Raw genomic sequence first — 18,990 nt, 5'->3', positions numbered from 1 at the left:
GAAAGGACAGTGTTCTGCCTTCAAGGAACCCATGGACCTGGACAATAGAGGGAGGATGAACGAGAAAGAGAATAACATTATAAAACACCTTATTTCCCCTGCCTTTCATTATTAGGTGCCAAATTAAGGCACAAAAAATATGGGAGGGAGGGAAGGTGATGGAGAGCACCCTAAGCCCAGGGTGTTCAGGGAAGGCGGCCTGGAGGAAGAGGACTTTGGTTAGGCCTTAAACAATGAAGCTGTTGGTTCCACAGAGAAGAGTGGGAGTGGCGTGAGGGTGATTGGCGTGAGCTAAGGCATGGAGGCGGGGCCGCGCAGGCTCAGTTGCTCTGGGGCCTAGGGATTGTACAGGATCATGGGGAAGGCGGAATAGGGAAGGTAGCTTAGAAGTTGATAACGAAGGTCCTTCATTGAAAGGCAGGAGTGAAGGAATTTGTCATTCGTCCTGTCCTCACTGGGGAATTGTGCCGGGTTTGAGTAGAGAGTGGAGAAATGAAGGAGAATTTGGGGGCAACACAGACAGTGGCTGGCCTGACCCAGGGCCGGCAGGCACTCTTCAGAGGGTGGGGCTCTGTTTCCCCGACTCTGACCCCAGCCCCTGTGCCCAGCCTCGGTGAACCCCTCCTTGGTGAAGGTGCACATTCACCACCCGCCCGAGGCCTCGGTGCAGGTCCACCAGGTGGCTCGGGTGCGGGGCGAAGCCGAGGAAGCCCCCGAGGAGAACAGCGTGGAGACGAGACCCTCCCTGCAGCTCCCTGCCAGCCCTGGTCACAGCCACTGGGACAGCAACAGCATCGCCACTCAGGCTAGAGAGGCCCCTCAGCCACTGCCCCCGGGGGCACCCAGGCCTCGGGGGCTGCTGGGCCGGTGTTACCTGAGTGCTGTGAACAGCCAGGTGAGAAAGCAGCTCCTGCCTCAGCCCTGGAAGCTTCCAGAATAGTGATTGCCCCCCACTCTGCCTCTTCTCTTTCTCTCTCTCCTCCTTGTTCTGCAGAGTCTCCCATTTCCCAGATGAGAAAACTCAGGGCATAAAATTGCCTGAGTGCGGAGAGGCTCAGCATCCTACCTGGGCTCCAATAGGTACCTGTCAGTGCATGCAGAGCAGGCCCAAGAGACTCCCCCTCTGGAGGGGCCCCAGTGTCCTGGGCCCCAGTAAATCCCAGGCTTTCCAGGAGCTGAGTCTAGGACTCCCTGGTGCATGGACAGTGGGGCTATTACATCTGGCGAGGAGTTTGGTATTCAGCTGAGATTGGGGTCACAGAGATGTGGATTTAGCAAATGCAGGTTAAACCCCAAAAGCCTTGGAGGCTCAGTGATGAGACACTCCAACCCTCTCTGGAAGCAAGCACAGTCAGTGCCGGAAAATCGGGTGAGCTTTTCTGAGTCCAGGCACCTAAGAATAGGAGCTAAACCAGACCCAGGGTTGTTTTTCTTGAAGTTGCAGTTTGGTGTTTCCAAAAATCCCTCTTGAGGTTAGGGAACTGGAGGAGGTAGGGGGTAGCCAAGAGATAAGGATTCTGAGTCCCCAGAACCTCCCTGGCCTCTCAGCCTGGGGTGTCCCTGAGCCTGGGCCATACCCACGAGGAAAGTTGGCAGCGTGGGTGACCCTGGAGTTTGATGGAAGAAAGCCCATCCTTTGGAATATGGAAGGAGGCCGCTTACAGACCTACAGAGAAGATCTTATCTTGCCTGGGGTGTGTCCCTACCCCTCAAGTTTAGGGTCTGGCTGAGTAGACCACAGGTTTCTCTGCTTCCTTCTGGGACATCAGCTAACTCTTTCCTATCCCCCGCCTTGGGTGGGGGTATCATCTGGCAAGGTGTGGGGAGAAGGGAAGTCTTGTCTCTGGCTTTCCTGGGACATCTCTGCACAGCAGGGGAGGGAAGAAGTGGTGACACATATCCATGGCCTTTTTTTCAGTGTGCTAACCCCCTGCTGGAGCTGACTACCCAAGAGGACTGCTGTGGCAGTGTGGGGGCCTTCTGGGGGGTGACCTTGTGTGCCCCATGCCCACCCAGACCAGGTGAGTGCTGGGTGCCAGGGTCTCTCCCAGGGCCTGGCCTCTGCTTTACTCCCTACCCATCTCAGCATCCAGGCGGAGTCCATGCTGATAAACTGGGCACCCTTTCCAGATCTGCTTTGAGGGTGCTGCTGGCTGGTGGCCGAGGCTCCTGGTGGCTCAGACAGCTCAAACCCTCTGCCCAGTGCAGCCTGGCCTGCCTGCTCCATCTGATTGCCTGGGAGAGGTTCCTCCCTCTTACCAGTGTTCTTACTCAGATATTAGGGATCCCATTCCATGCTGGGCCCTCTTCTACCCCGTACCCCCTTCCATATACCCCCCTTCCCAGGTCCCAGGGGGCCAGGGGTCTTGATTTTGTGATTTAGTGTTTCCCCCATTCTCTCCCTAAAGGGGCCCCCAGGCCTTCTCCTCACCTCCCGTTTTCTGCCTCCAGTCTTTGAATTAGGATTGGGTGTCTGTCCCAGAATGCCTTCAGCCTTGGGTATGGAAAATCCAGTTCCCTGCCCACTTTTGGATAGTGGGAAAACCTAACGTGTATTTATTCATTTATTCATTCATTCACTCACTCAGCAAATACTCACGGGGTGCCTCGTGCATGCCAAGCACTGAGAGTCCAGCAGTGAGCAAAGCGCTGCTCTCACAGGCATTGACCTTGCAGGCGCGAGGCTGTGACAAGGTGCCTGTGCCTTGGGAATGGCTTCTTCCTGCTCAGCCTGTCTTCCCCTCCAGCCTCACTCCTGTGCCCAGTCCTGCCGTGTATTTCTTTAGCCTGTCAGCAGTCGACTCAGTGAGTTGGCTTTGTGGGGGGCCTGGACTGGAGCCTGAAGGTGGGAGGGGCAGGGCTGTTCTTAACTTCAGACCAGGCTTTGGAGCAGTGACCATATTTTCCTAACTAAAAATAAGTGTGGACGGTTTCACGGTGTAATAGAAGTTTTGGTGAAGCAGCAAAAGGTTGTATTAAGCTCCCAGGCTTGAGTGTCCAGCACATACCTGGTACCAGTCCCAGCTCCGCCTGCTGACCTCTCTCTGCTCTGTCTCTGATCTACAGAATGCAGACAGTAACAGTGCCAGCCTCGTAGGGCTGCTGTGGAGAGTAAATGAGATGATGCATGTGCTTCGTGTTAGGTCCATAAATGGTAGCTGTTAATATTATTATTAGAAAGTATCTCTCTAAAAAGGGAAGAGGGAATGAACCCACTGCCCCACCCGGAAGAGTACATCAGACCGCTCAGCATCTCCCCCTGCAGGCCAGAGGTGTTTTTGCCACTTTTCTTTTTCCCTTCCTCCCCGTCCAGCTAACCCTGAGACTTCCATATCCCACATTGCACTCAGTCAATAGCTACATTGATTAAGCAAGTTTAAAGTGCTGCTAGTGTGCATGCCCTGGACAGACAGTGGAGAATTAGAAACAGTGCCTCCTGTCTCAGCCTACAGTCTAGTGGGGGAGGGGGATGCAGACAGTGCACAGAACGCTAGTGCAGTGACTGGACAGTGCCCAGTGCGGTGGGAACAGACAGCAGAACCAGGGACTCTAATAGGTCCTGTAGCACCATTGTGAAAATTAGAGAAAGGTCCCCCTTGCATTTGTTCAACAGTTTTTAGAAATATACGATTCTAGGGTACCAGTGACCTTTATGGGATGCTTTGTGCAGTGCATAACCTGCACATCTATACGCTGTGGGTAGGAAATCCTGGCTTGAACTGGTGAATCAGGGAGAGCTTCTTAGAGGAGGTGACATTCAGGATGAGATCTGAAGATTTATCAGAGTAAGCCAGTCAAAGAGATGAGGAATTGCTTAAGAGAATGAGCAACATTTACTGGAGCACGGCACACCCAAGGCTGAGCCCTCACCCCCTCCCTGGCCCAGGTATCACATCCCCCGACCCTGCTGTGTTCAGCACATTCAGCAAGCTGGTCACCAGGGTGCAGACCCTGGAATGGCAAGCATTCTAGCACACCAAAGAGCATAATAACAAAGATCAGGGCAACGTAAACATTTAAAACACATGGAAATGCAGCTGGGCGTTGTATAGAGAAAGGGCAAGAGCTGGGAGCCTTGTTTGTGTTGACAGGGTGCCACGCACCTGCTCATGCCCAAGCCTGGGGCCAGGCTGATGATGTTTCTTTTTTATTTATTTATTTATTTTACGTGCCCCTAGAGGGAACCGAACCTGGGACTCTCTGGTCCGCAGGCCAACGCTCCAACTGCTGAGCCAAACCAGCCAGGGCTGATGATGTTTCTTTAAGGGGCCATGACAAGCAATCTGCTGTGCAAGAGTGAGAGGAAGAAAGGCCAGCTGCCGGAGTGGGGTTGGGAATGGTGGGCAAAACTTCTGGGTTCTAGAACATTCTCAGCCCTGGTGGCTTGGCCCCTCTGAGCCTCTGTTTCCTGATAAAATAAGGCTTCGCGTCTCAGGGAAGGACTTTGTCATCCCCAGTGAGGTGATCTAGCAGAACCGGGGGTGAGGGGAGTAATACAGCCAGCAGCTTGGCTTCAGAGGCTCTGTGCCGGACTGTGGAAGAAGGGTCCTGCGGGAGGGATGCTGCTATTCCTGACTTGGAAAAGGGACTGCCTTCAACTCTTGTTTACATGGCACAGACAAATCCCTTTTCTTCCGGAAAAATTCCCTAGTGCCCTCTTTCTCAGGAGATGGCCCCGTCGATCTAGGCCGGGCTATGATCCTCTCTCCCTTCACTGAGTGACGGATGCAGCCAACCCCCCTGACCCCATGGGAGTTATCAAAGGTCCCCACTCGGAACTCCCGAAGTCCCCCCTCCAGGGTCTGCAGAGCACCCAGCTTTCACAAGCCACTTTGATTGAAGCCACATTTTTGAGTTTTCATCTGAGAAAGACAGACATCTGGGTTGACTGGAAAGTTGGCCTCTGCCCCATCTGTCTTGGCACTGGCTGTGTCAACCCCAAGGCCCCTTTTGCTGGGACAGCAGGCCTGGCACACAGCTGGAGGTTTGCATTGGTGGGCTCCAGCTGTTTGCCACGAGATCATCTTTCCATCTGCCTGGCATGGGACGGGTTCACCTCGGAACCCGAGCCCCTTCCTGCATCTCCAGGGAGAACTGACTCTTGCTCTACCCCTTCAAAGAATTCTGCAGCTTTGCCTCTGGAAACAATAGCCACTCATTCCTGAACTTCTATACTACGCTAGGCTCTGGCATGATCTCATTGAATTGTTACAACCACCTGCAAGCTAAGGTACTGTATCCCCATTTGACAGATGAGGAAAATGGAGTTCATAGAAGGCTGAGGAAATTGTCCAAGGTCACATAATCAGGACAAGTGGAGCTAGGGTTCAAACACCACAGCATACTTGATTCTCAGCTGCCCAAGATCTCTCTAATTATTCTGGGGAGGCCTGGACCTGTCTGAAGACAACAAAAATCAGGACCCCAAACCATAATCTCACAGACAGGAGGATGCACCCCAGAACTGCATTTCATGAGTCGTGTGTTCTGAAGGACAACACCCTCAAGAGGATTGGGGTTGGATAGATAGGCCAGCAGCAAGCGGCAGCCCAGGCCTAAGGGTGAACTGAGATGTACCCACATGATTGTCGCAGGGGCAAGTGAGGAGACTTGTTCCATGTGGTTCAGGAGCGCAAAGCCGATGTGTGGATGTTTCTGGTAAAGCAGAGCTCAACTCAAAACTGAGCGCAAGCAACAGCTTATTAAAACTGCAAATGGGATTATGGTCAAGATGGTGGAGTCGGTAAGTGCTGTGCTCGCCTCCAACAACCACATCAAAATTACAACTAAATGATAGAACAGTCACTCTGGAGAACCACCTGAAGACTAGCTAACAGAGCTCCTATAACTAAGGGTATAAAGAAGACACCAAGGCCCAGCCGGTGTGGCTCACTGGTTGAGCATCGACCCATGCACCAAGAGGTCGCCGGTTCAATCCCCGGTCAGGGCACATGCCCGGGTTGTGGGCCCGATCCCCAGTGGGGGGCATGCAGAAGGCGGCCAATCGATGTTCTCTCTCATTGATGTTTCTCTCTCTCTCTCCCTCTCACTTCTTTTCTCTCTAAAATCAATAAAGAAAAAAAATTAAAAAGAAGAAAATAAAGAAGAAACCACATTGAGTCTAAACTTTTAAAAAAACTGCAACTGCCCAGCAATGTAATGGAGCATGCCCGGAGGTAGTGAGCTCCTGGCCACACGGAGTCAGGTTGGAGCAGAGAAACACAGGGCTGGTCACAGCAGCAAAGTCATTGTGGTCACCGTCATTTTTATTCAAAGCATCTCATAAGTGCAGACACGTCCTCACTTCCTTGTACCCTAACAATGTCTCTAGGAGCCTGGGTGTTACTGTATTCATTTGACAGATGAGGAGATTGGGCCTGAAACCCCAGGTCTATGCCACCCCAGACCTTTGTTTCTGACCACTTTCCATTCTGCCTCCTGTGCCACTCCTTGTGCCCTTGGCATTTGCTGAACCAGAGGACAGTTTGTGGAACAGCTGTACTGGGGTGGGCTCCTCTTCTCTGGGACTCTGGGTGAGACGCTCTGTCTCCTGCCCTTAAAAAATAGGGATTTCAGAATTTCAGTTGTTGGACTGAGAAAAAGCAGTGTTTCTTTTCTGAGAACTTCCTTTAAGGGACTCGGAGCATCCTGGGAACTATGCCTGGGCTCATGTTAGCGCCCTCCCTACACAAACAGGCGTGTCCCTGATGCGTGGCATCGCTGGCCTGGCGAGCTCCAGGAGGGGGTGGGGGTCGGGCTGCTAGATGGCAGCTGTCTGAGCCAGGGGTCTGAGCAGCCCTCGCTCCACCTCACTGTTTGTGGTAACTAACAGTGGCTCTAGTGCTGCCCTGAGGAAGCAGCCAGAGCCCATCTTTGGACGGAACTTCTACAATTATTGGGAGGATCCATTAGGACTTTGCCAAGGAGGGAAATCTGGAATAATGAACATTTTGATAATTACCAACATGTGACAAGCATCATACTCAGAGTTTTACATGCTCATTCAGTGTTCACAATACCCCCGCCCCTGAGAAAGCAATTCTCATCCCCATTTTACTGATAAGAAAAGCAAGGCTCAGAGTGGTTGAATAGCTTGTGCAAGTCTCTCCAGCCTGTAATGGGCAGCAGGCTAGCTTGCTATCCTTAGGTTGTGTGGAAGGAAGGAAGGAAGGAAGGAAGGAAGGAAGGAAGGAAGGAAGGGAGGGAGGGAGGGAGGGAAGGAGGGACCCTCGGGGAACACCTACAGGCTGTGGCAGGTGCCCTGCTAGCTCAGTCTGCCATTGAGTTTCATAAAGTTAATCCTCACAACGCATGAGCTGAGTTTCTGTCCCCACTTCTACTGATGGACAGATTAAGACTGAAAGAGGTTAAGCAATGTGCCCCAGGTCACAGAGCTCTTCAAACTGGATGCAGAAACTGGATGTGGTTCTGGCTGGCCCAGCACCTACTCTGGGAAGTAGAAGTTTTTCTCCAGCTTACCTGCCTGCGGTTTGTAGATTGGGGGTTCTGGTCATGTGCCCCTGCACATCGAACTCAGCCTCATCTGCCTCACCTGGCGTGTGTGTGTGTGTTCTCTGGGCAGAGGGGTGTGTGGCGGGGCACCCTCCACATCTCCCTGCTGCAACCATCTGTCATCACAGGCTGAGATCGGCATGGCTTATAAACAGCCCCGTGGCCAGACTTACGTCTCCACCTCCTCCTTCCTGAGCTCTGTCATGGGGTCAGGGCCAAAACTGTCTCTAGCAATCAGTTTGCTCTTGCTGAGGCCTTCCTGGGAGTTCCAGCAGCCAAGGGAGAGGATTCGCAGGGCTGGGCATGCTGCAGCCGCGGGCCCTCTGCTTCCTTCCCAGTAAGTGCGCAGGCCGAGGTGCAGCAGGGAATGGACAGGGCCCGGGTCAGAGGCCGGAAGACCCAAGCTCCAGGCCCACATAGCCCCGGTTTCCTTACACATGTCTACCCTACATGATTCGTGGGCATTTTGTGACATTCAGGTTGATCCTAGCTGACCCCTCAGGAGCTGCTTTGGCTTCCTTGGGTCTAAGAGTCCCAACTGCAAGGTCACCTGCAGCTTCCAAGTGTCTTTGTGGAAATCACAGGTTAGCAGGCACTTTCTCTCTACAGATCTCACAAATCCTTCTCTCTCTACTCGCCAACCCTTGAGCCAAGAAGCCGTGAGGGGTAGTACAGTTTCTTCACCATTTCTTTGATTGATTCTGCATGGCATTTAGTTACGTACATTGTGGAGCATTTACCCAGAACCTAATTAGTTCTTCTGACCTCCCTGTCTTTTTCTCTATTTCCCATTCACTCTCCTGATCCCTTGTTTAAAAAAAGGGGGGGACAGAGGAGAGGGAGGGTTCCCAGAAAGGATTCTAGGCCTAGACACCTCCTAAGACTTGCCATGAATGCAACAATTTATTTATTTGGAGGCAGTAGACAGGAATGGTTCAGAATTTATCCTCTGAAGGAAGATGCCTGGGATCATAATCCCAGTTCCAACCACCTGCTGGGTGACCTTGGATATGTTTCCTAACCCCTCTGTGCCTCAGTTTGCTCATCTGTAAAATGGGGATAATATTAGTAAGCACCTCCAAGGGCTGTTATGAGGATTAAGTAATATATGTAAAGCCTTCATAATAGGACCTACCCATAGTGGGTACTATTTTAGCTACTATTATTTTATTATTATTTTATTATTATTCACTCCATTTTGATTGAGTGTCTATATGGTTCCATGTGCTGTGTTTGGCTCTAGAGACATAGCAACAATGAAGAAGACAAGGTCCTTGCCCTCACGGAGCTTGTGCTTTATCGGGGGAGATAGGCAAGCAAACAGCCTTGCATGTTAAGGGCTATGACAAGGGAAGGCCTGCATGTGCTGGGAGCACTTGAGAGGTGTGTCTGGGGTGGGTGCCCTCCCCACTCACTATGAATCACGCAGCTCAAGTGCTTTTAGGCTGGAGCCTAGTTCCCACCATGGAACAAGATGCAAATCCTGAGCAAGACCTTGCACGGCAGGAACAAATATTACAACTTATATTTACATCTTCTTAATCTTAAAAAATTAGGCTCTACTGCCCTGGCCAGTTTGGCTTAATGGTTGGAGCATCAGCTCTCAGACCGAAGGGTCACAGGTTCGATTCCCAGTCAAGGGCATGTACCTGGGTTGCGGGTTTGATCCCCAGCTCCTGTGGGGGTCATGTGGGAGGCAACCAATTGATGTGTCTCTCACATCGATGTTTCTCTCTCTCTCCCCCTCTCTCCCTTCTACACTATCTTAAGAGCAATGGGAAAATATCCTCGGGTGAGGATTGAAAAAAAGAAAAAAATAGGCTCTACTAATGTATGTCCTTGCTTGATCTGTATATCAGACTGTCACCTGTCATGCTTGGCACATGAAGTGTCAGAGAACGGTGGGGCTCCCAGAAAAGATGGTGCTTCTCATGTTTGTTTGGCATATCACAACACACAACATACAGCAGTCCTTGGTTTATGGAATTTTTCAATTTTGTTGTCTAGCTTTAACTAGCAACCCACACCAAGTGGAGAAGCAACTCTTAAAAATCCCTGCAAAGAAACAGGATTCAAACCTGGCCAGTGTGGCTCAGTGGTTGAGTGTCAACCCATGCACCAAGAGGTTTACCGGTTTGATTCCCAGTCAGGACACATGCTGAGGTTGTGGGCCAAATCCCCAGTGGGGGCATAAAGGAGGTGGCCAGTCGATGTTCTTTCTCATTGATGTTTCTATCTCTCCCTCCCTCTCCCTTCTTCTCTCTCTAAATCAATAAAGAAAAAAACAAGCAAAAAAAGAAAGAAACAGGATTCAAAATAATACTAATAACATAATCACAAGTAATCACTGAAAGATGCAAAGCTGACACTTCTCTAACATGTCATCAGCCCTATTCCAAGGGAAAAACAATGCTCACCTCTCAGATGTGACCCAAAATGGAGCCCAGGATCCAAATGATCAAGAAGGCCATGTGGTCATGGCTGGTTTGGCTCAGCGGTTAGAGCATTGGTTCATGGACCAAGGGGTTGTGGGTTTGATTCCTAGTCAAGGGCACATACCTGGTCAGGGTCATGAAGGAGGCAAACAATTGATGTGTCTCTCTCACATAGATGTTTTTTTATCTCTCTCTCTCCCTTCCTCTCTCCTTCCCTCCCTCCCACTCTACCTAAAAATCAATGGAAAAGTATCCTCAGGTGAGGATTATAAAAAATTAAAGAAGGCCACATGAACTACACTTGCTATCGTTACTAACAAACCTTGCCTTGAGTATATAATGTGCCCAGAGATAGCAGCTAATGACAGAGTCAAAGCTGTCTTGATTAAAAAAATATTTCAAAACTTCGAGACACTCAAACTTTGCTGTACAGGTCTCTTAGTAGTTGCAAGAATCTATTTCAACAATAAAATATATGAAGAACTATCTTTTAAATCCTCATCAGTATATGTCTACTGGTTTTTTAAAGGGAAACACCTATGGAAGAGAGGAACATTGATCTGTTGCCTCCTGTACGTGCCCCAACTGAGGATCGAACCCACAATCTAGGTATGTGCCCTGACCAGGAATCAAATCCACAGCCTTTTGTGTATGGGACAATGCTCCAACCAACTGAGCCACCCAGCAGGGAAAGAACTATCTTTTTGTAAGCCATTAAAGAAAGAATGAACCAGAGAACATATATTCTTGACAGTAAATGACTTCTTGAATAAAAATAAGTTTTACTAAACAACTCCGGAAGCTTATCACGGGTGCTATGACTGGTAAGGCAGCGGTGATGGAGGGCACTGGATGTAAAATTTCTCCACCGCAGACTTCATGGGCCAGCTGTTGCCGCAAAACGGGCAAAGCCAGGAGACAAACAGCTACTGGAAGTCATCATGTGGTTAACTTTACAAAGCAAGACCTGTATCTTCATGGAACTTTGTGTTGAAATAGTGTCGGTGAAAATCCCTAGAGCCCTTTGAGAATTGCTGGCTATGTCTTTCTTGGCAGAGGGATTGTCAAACTTAAAGATGAGCGATTCTTTGTTAAAAAAACAAAACAAAAACAGAAAGACAGGCGTCCGGTATCGCTGCCTTTTCTGTGCCGACAGGGTGCTGTCAGTGGTGTGCTGCCTGTGGAACTCTTCGACGAGGGTCACCTACCGTCTGTCCCTCCAGGGCAGTGGAGACTTTCCCCGCCTTTTGTTTAACGTGAACAGTTTTGCATTTCTCTCCGAAGGAAAGGGGGGTGTTGTGAAATCAAGGCAGGAGATGTATCAGCGCTGAAACACGGAGCATCACTTCCTCATTGTGGGATGCCGGAAACCATCTCCATATGCACACTTGGGAAACTCGGAACTTTCTAACTTAGAATCTGTGAGAACAACGGACTGACCTCCCTACAGGGAGATGGAAATTTACTGGCCAGATTTCAGTAGCATCACGTGGTTGGTAAATGTGAGTGAAAATAAATGTCATGGTTTTATAAGCGCAGTCACTGATGAGTTTCTTCCCGCCTGACCTAGGAAACTTTGTCATCTGCGGCAGCATTAAAACCAAGTATCAAAATAGACTAAAGTTGTGAATTGTTGTATTCAGATTTCTAAAAACCAATAAAACAACTGTAGTTACATAATAACCATTAGGAGAAACTGGGTGATGGATACTCAGGTACTATTTTTTGCAACTTCTTGCAAATCTCTAATTACTTTGTTTAAAAGTAAAAATACGTAATAAGCCCTGGCCGGTTTGGCTCAGCGGTTGGAGCGTCGGCCTCTGGTCCAGAGAGACCCGGGTTCGGTTACCGCTAAGGGCACGTACTTCGGTTGCAGTTTGTCCCCGGCCCTGGTTGGTCGTGCGGGTGGCAGCCACTCGATGTGTCCCTTCACATCAATGTTTCTCTCTCTCTCTCTTCCTCTCTCTCCCTCCCGCTCTATCTGAACAAAAAATGGAAAAATGTCCTCGGGGAGGATAAAAAAAAACCAAAAAACGTAATAAAACATGTTCAATCATATATGATATTGTATTACATTGATACATATATACTGTATATAATTATATACTACATATCATATAATTATATACAAGATATGTAGTTTTCGTATCATTTTTATTAAGAGCAAGGTGGGAGCCAGGGAAGGGGTATCAGTCAGGAGGCACAACTGCCCGAGGTGATGGCTTGAGGAGAGGAAGCCCCACAGCTGCAGAGTGGGCTGGACATCCAGCCTGCACCCCACTTCCCAGCAGAGGAGCCCAGGGCCCTCACTGAGACCTGCCTGTATCTTCTCTCCTCAGCCTTCCCAGTGATTGAAAATGGCCAGCTGGAGTGTCCTCAGGGGTACAAGAGACTAAATCTCACTCACTGCCAAGGTAAGGATGACCAGGCCAAAGCTAGGTTTGGAGAAGGAAATGACAGAGACCTGATGATGCAGTGACACCCCCACCCACCCTGCATCATCGGTGGACCCTGCCTGCGTGGTCTCCACTGGAGACCCCTAAACCCCCTTGGGGGAGTGCTGGGGGCTGCCACTTCCAAAGGCCACAGGAAGCCAGGGGACAATGATAGAGTGAGCTGAGAAAGGACCTGTAGCGGAGCCCATCCTCTCTCCCTGTCTCCACCCACCCCCTCCCAGACCCAGGCCAGGTGCCTCTCTAGAAATTTGTGATGCCATGTCTGAGGGTGCCACCCCACTCACCTCCTGGGCTGAGCTCCCTGGAACGGGAGGACTTTTGACTCCAGGGAGGGAGATCAAGTCAGCTTGAGTTAGAGGAGACTTTTGTGGACTTTCCCCAACAAAGCACCTTCAGTTGCTTCCCCCTGCCTCAACCCACAGCCAGGGGAGGGAGCAGGGTGGGGAACGGGTGGAGGGATGAGAGACCATAAAGCGCAGACCCTGGCTTTGCTGGCCTGGTTGACAGGCTCTGTAAGGCCAGCTGAGGCCCAGGGTGCTCTGCACTAGAAAGTCCCAGAGGGCAAGGCCCAGGGGCACCTTGGGACAGGAGGGTGGGAGGTGGGACTCAGCGATGGCTTTGTCATTACAGGGAGTTCCAGTGGGGGTGGGCAGTGGGACCAGGATGACGGAGGGCTCCAGCAGGCTTCACTGAGGGAGGCAGCTGCTGCCACTCGGCAGCTCAGGCTCTGAGTGAGGGGCCCCTGGGGGCTGAGGGCCTGGAAATAGGTTTGAAAGGGGCGGGGTCTTTCAGTCCGTGAGAGGCTTCTGGGGCTGACAGAGGTCAGTGAGGAACTAAGGCAGCTTCCTCTTTGGGAAGCTTTGAGAACTGGACGTACCACTGTCTGGCTGGCTGCTTTGGGTGAAGCTGGGTTAAAGACAAGGGATTGACCCAGATGCCGCCTGGAGGCTTCTTCAGGGGAGCGGAGTCTGAGGAGGCCCTGGGGTGGCTGGGCTGCCTGTGGGGTGCTGGGGCTGCCTGTGGGTTGCTGGGCCCCAGAGGGGATTTCTGCCTGTGGATAAGAAAAGGTGCTTGGACCAGGCAAAAGGGTAGACCCAGCCCAGCCTAGCTTCTGCCTTCATCTGGGGCAGTGTGCTGGGGGCCTGGTGGACAGTGGGTGTGGAGAGATGTCTGTAGTTTTGCCCTTGGAGGGTGCAGTAAGCTGTTCATACCAAACTGTCTCCAGTGGCCTCTCCTCCTGGCAGTTTCCCAGCCCGGGAGGTTAAAGTTATTTCCAGAATCTCAAATGATCTCTGCCCTCCATCCACTGAGCCCCCGGGATACAGGATGCCAAGGGGCCCTTCCCAGTAGGCCCTGTCCCTGAAACCTTCCCTTTCCCATGTCTGTGGCAGTGGCCTCCATGTCTGCAAAGGGACCTACCCAACTCTGCAGCTGCGTGGCCACCTCCCCTCTCTCTCCATCCTTCTCTCCAACTTCCACGGGGTCATTTGGGGCTGGTGCTCTGAGTTGCACACATGGTGCTAATGCGCAGGGATGGCTAAGACGTGCTGCTGCCCTGGCGAAGACAGACACCTAAACAACTACATAGTGCCTGCCTCCTCCTCCTGGTCGGGGACATCCATCCCGCAGCTCCCTGTGTGCACGTTCCCCAGACTTGGGTCCTGCAGAGATGCTCCTAGGTCTCTCGAGGAAAGCTGAATAGAAAGGACTGGGGAGCCCCTTCTCTACCCTCCAACCCCAGCTGTTCCCTTACCTGCTTCTCCTGTTCGCGTCCCAGCACGCCACTTACTAGCTGAGTGCCTTTTGGCAAGTTACTCCTGGAGCCTCAGTTTCCCCACCTGTAATATGAGGATATGTGGACCTATTTGATAAAATTGTGAAAATTAAATGAGGTATCACATGTAAAGCACCTGGCACATAATAGATACTCAGTAAACATTAGCTCCTAATGTTGTGACCATTATTACCATTACAGGACCAAGTCATTTGCCATTTGTATCTTGTTTTATCCTCCTATTCAAGACTATCTAGTAGTTACTCTTATTATCCCCATTTTACAGATGGGGAAATTGAAGCACAGAGAGAGGGATCAATAAATGGTCACTCTCTTATTATTGTGTTTTTATTTGGAGAAAATATTTGAAGATCTCTGCCTCAGCCCTTCCCTTCCATCAGGACTTAGTGGGGTGGGTGCGTGGCCATCTCCTCCATCCCTGCAGATATCAACGAGTGCTTGACCCTGGGCTTGTGCAAGGACTCAGACTGCGTGAACACCAGGGGCAGCTACCTGTGCACCTGCAGGCCGGGCCTCATGCTGGATCCGTCGAGGAGCCGCTGTGTGTGTGAGTGTTGGTGGGGAGCAGGGGTGGGGGACACTGGGAGGCAAGGTGGGACCCTTAGGGTCCATGGGCCAGGTCTAGAGCAGAAATTCCCCCCCAGCCCCATGCCAGGGCCCAGTGTCAGCTACTCAACCTGGAATTGGGCCCAGTGTACAAAAATGGATCTGTCCCTTCCTGTCAGAACAGACAGCTGCTACTTCACTTGGGGCTTCAGGCATTTCTTTGGGGACTTTGCAGTTTGAGATTTTCTACTATTTTTTCTCTAATCATTTCTGTCCCATCTGTGGCCTCATTTACTTGGGGGGATGTGTGTTGCCTGTGCTCTAACATCTGGCTGAGCAGTGGCGGCCTCTTCCGCTGCCTGAGCTTAGCAGCCTGGTCACGTACCTGCAAATCTTTCTGCAGGGCCTGTCTGCAGCATGAATGCCCCTGCTGCCCAGCCCCAGGGCCTTTCCACAATCCTGTGGTCCCTCGTGGTTCTGAATGTGTCTGCGTCTGTGAACACATACGTGTCATGAGTCGCATCAGCATCGTGTCTGTGTGTGCGTGAGTGTATACCCAGGCAGCTGTTTCCAGTGACCTCTGTGGTTTCCAGCGGGGAGAGGCCCAGGCTGACAGTCCCCTCAGATGGCAAAGCTGACGCCACGGCCCAGACGGGACTTTCCTGGGGCAGGGAGGCCTGACCAGAGCTGAGTAAAACCAGTCCTGACCGGCCTCTGCCAAGTGACAGGCCAGATCAGGTTGGCCACCCTGCTCAGCAGAGCTCCCTGTGGCTGGCTAAGCCTTCAGTCTGCAAACCGCCAGGTACTTGGCCTGAGGAGACCACAGAATGAACGCGACTCCAGCGCCACCCAGAGGGAGCACTCGTGTGAAGGGGGGACTCAACCCAGCGTGTGTCTCCAGGGAGAAGAGATAGTAAAAACCTTGAGAGGGGACACCCAGAGAGTGAGGGGGCCCAGGTGGGGGGGACATGTCAGGCCGTTCTCAGGGAGACCTCATGGTGACAGACACAGGTAATCAAGGCCTTGAGGAACATATGGCCCTTCTTTCTCCCCGTGCCAGCCACACTTAGATTCTTTTGTTATGCAGGTGTATTTAATGTCTGAGGTAACATATTAGTGCCAGAAAGACACCCTTAATACAGGGAAGCAAAGATGGCCCTTGGGTGTTTATTTTTCCCCTTTCTCCTTAGTAGTACCCCCTCCAGCCTCCTCTGATGATTCATCTCCCTGGAGGTGGGAGGGGGGAGGCACTAAATTTCTCTTCCCTTCATTTCTGATCTTTCCCTCAGGTATTGTAGAATACCTACAGGGCCCTGTGGGCTGGGCAGCCTCCTGATATTCCCAGCTGTGTCACCTTGCCCTGGGGCTCCAAGGGACCAAGCCCTTCCCTACAGTATTCCAAGGGAAGTGGCTGCTGGAGGCAGAGGTTGAACCTTGGAGACCCAGGCTCACGGATAGACTGATAACTGACCTGTGTATAGCACATAACCTTTGACAAGGCCCTTTCTCATATATCACTGTGAAGAAGGTTTATTAGTCAGGAGTCTAGGGTTGCAAGTGACAGAAACACAACTCAAGCCACTATAAGCAAAAATAATTCATTGGTCCACACAACTAGGAGGTCCAGAGGTAGGTGTGCCTCAGGCTTGGCTGGATCCAGGTACCCCCAGTGTCTTTGGGATGTCTCTTGTGTTTCCTCAGTATTGATTTCTTGCTCCCACATCTAGTCATTATTATTATTATTGGTTGTACTTATGAAGTGCCCGCCCCTGATTCAATCACTGTGACCAGGGATATGGCCTACACTCCTTCAACCAGGAGGTTGGGGACCAAAATGGGGGGAAGAGGTGGATCCCACAGGAAAACCAGGATGCTGTCACCAGAATATGAGGGACTGGCAAGAATACAGGCATCCACCACCCATGGGATTATCATCATCACCTGTGTTTCCCACATGAAGGCGATAAGGCCAGGAGCTCATGGAGCTCACAGAGGAGCAAGGCGTTGAACTTGGGCGGCAGAGTCCTGACCAGGACTCCCCAGAGTCATCAGTTGCTCAGCTTTGAGTGTTGCCCTCTTGACCCCACCCCTCCTTCCCTCGTCCAGCCCTCTAAAGATTTCAGTCTCTTCCATGAGGCATGGCCTCCTCATCTTCTGTTGAGATAATTTATAAGAGAACAGTCTGTAACATTTCTATCAAAGTACAAGCAAGGGGACAATGGTGGTGGCATTGTTGTTATCGAAACCCAGCCGAGCTCACACTCACTGTGGTCCACCAGATTTTGAGTCATGGACCTAGCCAGCCAGCCATCCGGTCAGCACACTTCCAGGGAGTACTGAGCACCTGCCTGCATCAGACGCTGAGCAGGGTGCCTGGGTTCCAAGGAGCACGGGCCCTGTCCTGAAAGCTCCCCATCAGGCCTTCGGTTCCCACCTCGTCTCATCTCCTCAGGCCCATGTGGGGCTTTGGTAAACCTTGTAACTCAGCACCTGGAGATGAGCAGGTTCATCCCCATTTCCTGCTCGCAGGTTCTCCGTGTGGGTGGGAGTCAGCGTCCCCTCACACCGGTAACACGAGGAGGTGCTGAAGCATTCCACCTCGGCTATTCTCCCTGACGTTCCGCAAGCGTTTTCAGGGCCCCAAACTCCCAGGCTGCAACGCAGGCCAGGCCGATCTGGGGGCACGTGACCAGCGCTCCCATCCCCTGCCCTCCCGCCGGGGCTTTCCCCGCCCCCTGGCCACCTGCCCACCCCACCTGTGTCTGTTGCAGCGGACAAGGCTGTCTCCATGCAGCAGGGGCTGTGTTACCGGTCGCTGGGGCCCAGCACCTGTGCCCTGCCTCTGACCCAGAGGATCACCAAGCAGATATGCTGCTGCAGCCGAGTGGGCAAAGCATGGGGCAGCAAGTGTGAGAAATGCCCCCTGCCTGGCACAGGTAACCCTCTGTCTCCTCTCAGCTCTGGACACCAAGGGGCTTCCTCCAAGCCAGTGGCCATTTCCCCCCACTCGGACTTAACCTAAAGCCAGAAGACCCTCATCTTCCTTCCTGCTCAACTTCCTAACCCAACCTGGGGTCCCTCCCTCCTTGCTGCCACGGTAGCCTTGTCCCCCAGAGGGAGGGCGGGGAGGGCCCTGGGTTCCTGCAGGAACAGCATCTCTCAGCCTGTCTCTGACCATTGACCTTGCAGAGGCCTTCAGGGAGATCTGCCCTGCTGGCCACGGCTATACCTACTCGAGCTCAGACATCCGCCTGACCATGAGGAAAGCGGAGGCGGAGGAACTGGCCAGGCCCTCGAGGGAGCGAGGGCAGAAGAGCAGTGAGACCCTGCCCGGGCCAGCAGAGAGGCAGCCACTCCGGGCGGCCACCAGTGCCTGGCTGGAGGCGGGGACCACCCCTGACAAGGGTATCTGGGTTGGGGGAGATGCCTGAGGGGGTCCCCTTCCCCGCGGGATTACAACACCTGGGAGAGCCCCCGGGAGTTTATCCTGGATGCATGGGCTCCATCCCTGGAGCCTTAGGAAAGGCAGTTTGGAGCAGCAGCACCCAGCCCTGGGAAGCTGCTCTCCTGGCCTGGCGTGATGGAAAGGCCACCCCCTTGCTCTCCCATATGGGGCCAAGAGGTGCACACATCCCAGGGAGATGCTGGGGGAGGTGGGAGAGGTCGACAGCAGCCCCACCCCAGCTGTTCAGGCCTTTCCGTCCCCTGCCCCTGGCCATGCAGCTTCCGGGGCTGGTGCTGGCTGCTGGGTCCTGGGGAGTGTGGGTGCTCTAGGTCCCCAACCCTGGCCTCAGAGTCAGAGCACGAACTCCAGCTCAGCCGCCAAAGGCCCAGGAGGCATGGGGCTGGAGGACCCGGGGCTCGAGGCCCTCCTGGCAGGGGCCCTGGGAACCCATCAGGAGGCATGCCCAAGTTACTGGCAGCACAGAGGGTGAGAGGCCAAGGACATGTTAGGACCAGGAGAACTCTGATGATCAAAGTTGCTCTAGGAAATCTGGGACAGACAGATAGGGAAGTCAGGACAGAGCCCTCATCATCATGGGAACTGGACACGGGAGTAACCCCTCTCTTTCCTGGACCGATTCCCCTGGTCTGCAGCCCAGGGCAAGGGGCAGAGTGACCTGGTGTGACTGGCAGGCTTGGGAGGGAGGAGATGGCAGTGTGAGGAGGAGGGTCACAGCTAGGACTGAAGGGGTGACTGGCCCAGGTGGGGTGGGGCTCCTGTCACAGGAGACTTTAGAGGCAG

The 18,990-nt window shown here is 52.4% G+C and overlaps 1 protein-coding gene across 1 annotated transcript in view; it reads left to right on the top strand.

The window, feature by feature from the left end:
- The window catches only part of LTBP2 (latent transforming growth factor beta binding protein 2), a 101,006-nt gene that overhangs the window by 56,457 nt on the left and 25,559 nt on the right, over positions 1–18,990 (top strand). The window contains exons 10-15 of the mRNA XM_036251259.1: positions 609–895; positions 1,919–2,021; positions 12,287–12,361; positions 14,623–14,745; positions 17,516–17,680; positions 17,934–18,149. Of these exons, the coding sequence (XP_036107152.1) occupies positions 609–895; positions 1,919–2,021; positions 12,287–12,361; positions 14,623–14,745; positions 17,516–17,680; positions 17,934–18,149 (969 nt within the window). The remainder of the gene's footprint in view (positions 1–608; positions 896–1,918; positions 2,022–12,286; positions 12,362–14,622; positions 14,746–17,515; positions 17,681–17,933; positions 18,150–18,990) is intronic.

The sequence above is a fragment of the Molossus molossus genome, unplaced genomic scaffold (genome assembly GCF_014108415.1).
Source record: "Molossus molossus isolate mMolMol1 unplaced genomic scaffold, mMolMol1.p scaffold_m16_p_1, whole genome shotgun sequence".
NCBI lineage: Eukaryota > Metazoa > Chordata > Mammalia > Chiroptera > Molossidae > Molossus > Molossus molossus.
This window is presented reverse-complemented; position numbering and strand designations above follow the sequence as displayed.